This window comes from Thamnophis elegans, chromosome 12 (genome assembly GCF_009769535.1).
Source record: "Thamnophis elegans isolate rThaEle1 chromosome 12, rThaEle1.pri, whole genome shotgun sequence".
Taxonomy (NCBI): Eukaryota; Metazoa; Chordata; class Lepidosauria; order Squamata; family Colubridae; genus Thamnophis; species Thamnophis elegans.
In genome coordinates this window covers 44,402,939-44,407,042 of record NC_045552.1, presented here as the reverse complement: position 1 = coordinate 44,407,042, position 4,104 = coordinate 44,402,939, and the positions used below count along the sequence as shown (strand labels likewise).

The 4,104-nt window shown below is 58.5% G+C and overlaps 1 protein-coding gene across 1 annotated transcript; it reads right to left on the bottom strand.

Moving 5' to 3' along the window:
* Positions 1 to 1,169: 1,169 nt before the first annotated feature.
* POU3F4 (POU class 3 homeobox 4) lies at positions 1,170 to 2,363 on the bottom strand. The gene has a single exon (XM_032228286.1). The coding sequence runs from the start codon at positions 2,361 to 2,363 to the stop codon at positions 1,170 to 1,172; it is 1,194 nt and encodes a 397-aa protein (XP_032084177.1).
* Between the last annotated feature and the right edge of the window lie 1,741 nt (positions 2,364 to 4,104).

The following is a 4,104-nucleotide window of genomic DNA, read 5'->3' as shown; positions in this document are numbered from 1 at the left end:
GGCCGGTCCATGGGAAAGCAAACGCGGGATCCCAGAATGGGGGACACCCTTCGCGGACCTTCATAAGGCCGCCAGAACGAAAGGTCATTTTTTTTTTTTTTAGCAACGAGCAAAGTCCAGCCAAGCGTTGTTTTTTTTTTAAGTCTGTCTTAAAACGAGATTCGTCACCTGAAATACACCGGGTCGGACCAAGGCGCTGAAAGGTTATTCGTAGGCACGTCTTGTCTTGTCTCTTTTCTTTCTTTCTTTCTTTCTTTCTTTCTTTCTTTCTTTCTTTCTTTCTTTCTTTCTTTCTTTCTTTCTCGGATATAGAGATCACGATTTCCCTTTTTTTTTTCTATCGGCGATGGGGCGAAGGAGAAGCTTTGCTATTTAAGCACAGAAAATCGGCGCTGGGAGAAAGGGTGGAAAATTACATTATAGCGGGCGGGGGAAGACGGAGGGGGGGAGCTCGCTGGCTTTCCATGCCCTCCCCCCCTTTTTCCTACCGCTTTTCTGTTGTAGGGCTTGTGAAGAAGCGACGGCTAGGGAGAAGAACAGTGTCCTTTTTCTCTCTTTTCTTCAGGAGGTGGTTGTGTTATCTCTATTGTGGAGGATGCTGCTGAACATCCTGGCGGGAAGGAGGGAAGGAAGGAAGAATAGAAAGGAGGGAGGGAAGGAAAAACAGAAAGGAGGGAAGGAAGAATAGAAAGGAGGGAGGGGAAGAAATAGAAAGGAAGGAGGGAAGGAAAAACAGAAAGGAGGGAAGGAAGAATAGAAAGGAGGGAGGGAAGCAAGAATAGAAAGGAGGGAGGGAAGGAAAACAGAAAGGAGAGAAGGAAGGAAGAATAGAAAGGAGGGAAGGAAAGAAGGAAAACAGAAAGGAGGGAAAGAAGGAAAAACAGAAAGGAGAGAAAGAAGGAAGAATAGAAAGGAGGGAAGGAAGGAAAAACAGAAAGGAGGGAAGGAAGGAAGAATAGAAAGGAGGGAAAATAGAAAGGAGGGTGGGAAGAAAGGAAGGAAGCAAGAATAGAAAGGATGGAAGGAAGGAAAAATAGATGGGAGGGAGGGAGGGAAGGAAGGAAGGAAGGAAGGAAAGGGACAACGCCGTGAGGTCAACCCCCGCCCGCCCGCGCGCCCGTCCGGCTGGGGGGCGCCGATTCCCCGGGTCCTGAGCGGGTGGGTCATAGTCAAAGGTCGTGACACGAGGCGTCCGTTTTCCCGCTATGCGCGTAGACTTCGTGCGGTTGGGGCGGCTCGCCCGGCGGCGTCATGCGCTTCTCTTTCTGCCGCCGGTTGCAGAACCAGACGCGCACCACCTCCTTCTCCAGCTGCAGGCTGTCGGCCAGCGAGGAGATCTCCTGGGCCGCCGGCTTGGGGCACTTCAAGAAGTGGGTCTCCAGCACCCCTTTGACGCTGACCTCGATGGACGTGCGCTTCTTGCGCTTGCGGCCCTGCGCCGCGATCTTGTCGATGCTGGTGGGGCTGCCCGTGGACGAGTCGGCCTCCTCCAGCCACTTGTTCAGCAGCGGCTTCAGCTTGCACATGTTCTTGAAGCTCAGCTGGAGGGCCTCGAAGCGGCAGATGGTGGTCTGGGAGAAGACGTTGCCGTACAGGGTGCCCAGCGCCAGCCCCACGTCGGCCTGGGTGAAGCCCAGCTTGATCCGCCGCTGCTTGAACTGCTTGGCGAACTGCTCCAGCTCGTCCGAGGTGGGCGTCTCTTCGTCCGAGTGCTCGGGGCAGTGATGGGAAGCCAGCTCGGAGGGCTCCGGAGGCGAGTCGCGCAGCACCGGGTGAAGCCCGGCGAGAGAAGGTGGTGGAGGAGGATGTGGCGGCGGGGGTGCGGCGGCGGGCGGCGGCGTCAAACCCCCGCCGTGGTCCAGCATGCCGCTGACGGTAAAGCCGGCCTGGGAGTAGACGTTGAGCGGCGGAGGCGGCGGGGGCTGGCCGCCGCTGACCGGCAAGGCCGAGCCGTGGGCCGGGGTGGCTCCCCAAGCGTTGGGGTGGCTGGCATGGTGCGGGGAATGGTGGCTGACGTGGTGGGGCGAGCGGTGGTGCAGGATGGCGCCCAGCTGCAGGTCTTCCCGGCCCGGCTTCACGTCGGGCTGGTCCAGGGGGCTTCCACCGCCGCCTCCTCCGCCTCCGCCACCGCCACCACCGCCGCCGCCGCTCAGAGCCGCCGCCCAGGGCCCCGCGTCGCTGAGGCTGGTGACCCAATGGTGGCCCAGCGGATGCCCGTTGCCGGCTACCCCTTGCAAGTAGTCACTTTGCAGAAGTTTCTGCGGGTTGCGGAACGGGCCGCCCTGCTGCATCGCCGCCGCCTCGGCATGGACCAGAGCGCCCGAGTTGAGGATGCTGTAAGGGTTGGTCGCCGCCGTGGCCATGCTGGGCGACCCGCGCTCGCTTGCCTGGCTTTGGGCTTTGGGGCTTCGGCTGGGCTGGCTTGGCTTGCGGCTCTCCCCCCTCCCCCTCCCCGCCTGGATGTGGCGAAGCGGCCGCTCGCTCGCGCCTTTGACAGCTACCCAGCCGAAAGAGAGAACGCCTCAGCCAGCGCTCCCCTGACCGGCGGGACCGGCGGCCAATCCGTGAGGCTCTTCCCGCCGGGAAAGGGACGGCTCGGCCAATGACGGCGCGCCGAAGAGGTTGGCTCCACGCCCGGCTTCCCCCCACTCCTCCTCCAGCCTCCCAAGGAAGAAAAAAAGGCAAGGAGAGGGGGGGGGGGGTCGGGAAGGGACCCAAAGGAGCTCTGGCGAGCGAAGGGTTAAAACGAGGGAGTCGACCGGCAGGAAGTGCCTCCGTCCTGCCTCCCCATTGGCTGGCGAGGGAGGGTTGTCCGAGGGTCGGCGGGTTAACCCTTGCTTGGCCTGCGAGACCAGCTGACTCCTGTTGGAAAGAGGGGAGGGGGAAAGGGGAGGGGGCTCGGAGCCAGGTTTGAATTTGCAGCCATTGATTAAGGGCAGAAGGCGCGCGTTGGGTCTCTCCCCCTCCCCGCCTCTCCTTCCCCGGGACTTGCGGGGCGTGGGGGGAGCTTGGGGGGGAGGAGGAGAGGTTAAATACCTGCTCCCGAGAGCGCCAGCGCCTCCTTTGCCAAGACGAGGGGGAAACCCTTCCAAATGGCTTGGAGTCGGTCTGGGGTGGGTGGGCTGGGCTGGGCGGGGGTCAAGAAAGGGTAGTTCCCCGGTGAGTTTTATTCTACGGGAGGGATTTACTCTTGCAAGTCTAACAGGTTGGGCGAGAAAGGGAGTCTAGCGGAGAATTTTAAAAAAACGCGTCCCGAATAACCAGGTACTCAGGAAGTTTGCAAAGTTGTGCCTTGCCAAGAAACGAGGAGGGGAAAGGGGGGGCAGCTTGCGTGCCTTACACAGATTCCTAGCTCGTGGGATCGGAGTGCGCCGCACACTCGTGCCAAGAGAAAGGCACCTAGACAGTAGCTGAGAAAGATTGACTGAGAAATGCGGAGCCAACTTCTCATCAGCTTGAAAGACAAACCATTTCTTTCATTTTGGGGGTGGTGGGGGAGGCGTGTGTAGGGGTGGCCAGGGAGATAAAGTTTGCCCTCGATCGAAGCTGGGTCCTCTCTAGCCCGCCTCAACCCACCCACCCACCCACCCCTCTTCAAGTGGGGCAGAGAGCTTTCCTACCCCTCTCCCCCCACACGCCGCTCCACACCTTTTCTAGTTTTCAAAGAAGAACAAGCCACCTACTTTGGGAAAGCGGCCGGCGCGGCGAGATTGCTTTGCGCCCAGGGAGAATCCCCCGTGGCCTGGATACATGTGCGAGCGGTCATCCCGCCTTTTGCTTTTGTTCAAAATACGGCGCAACCCGCTGCGCGCTCGCCCAATGGAATCCGTCCGAAAAGTAATCACTCACCGGATTCCTTTCCAACTTCGACCGAAAAACGTGCGATCTTCCGTTCTTTTCTCCACTCCAAACGTGGCTTTGCACCAAATGTCCAGTTTTGCGTGTCGAAAGGTCAGGAACAAAATCTGCAAAAAAAAAAAAAAAAGCGCAAAAGAAGATTACCGGTAAATAATAATAGTAACAATAGCAATAACAACAACAACAACCTAGGACGCTGGCAGCAACTCGTATTAGCACCAGTCAATGATATTTGTGATGCATTTT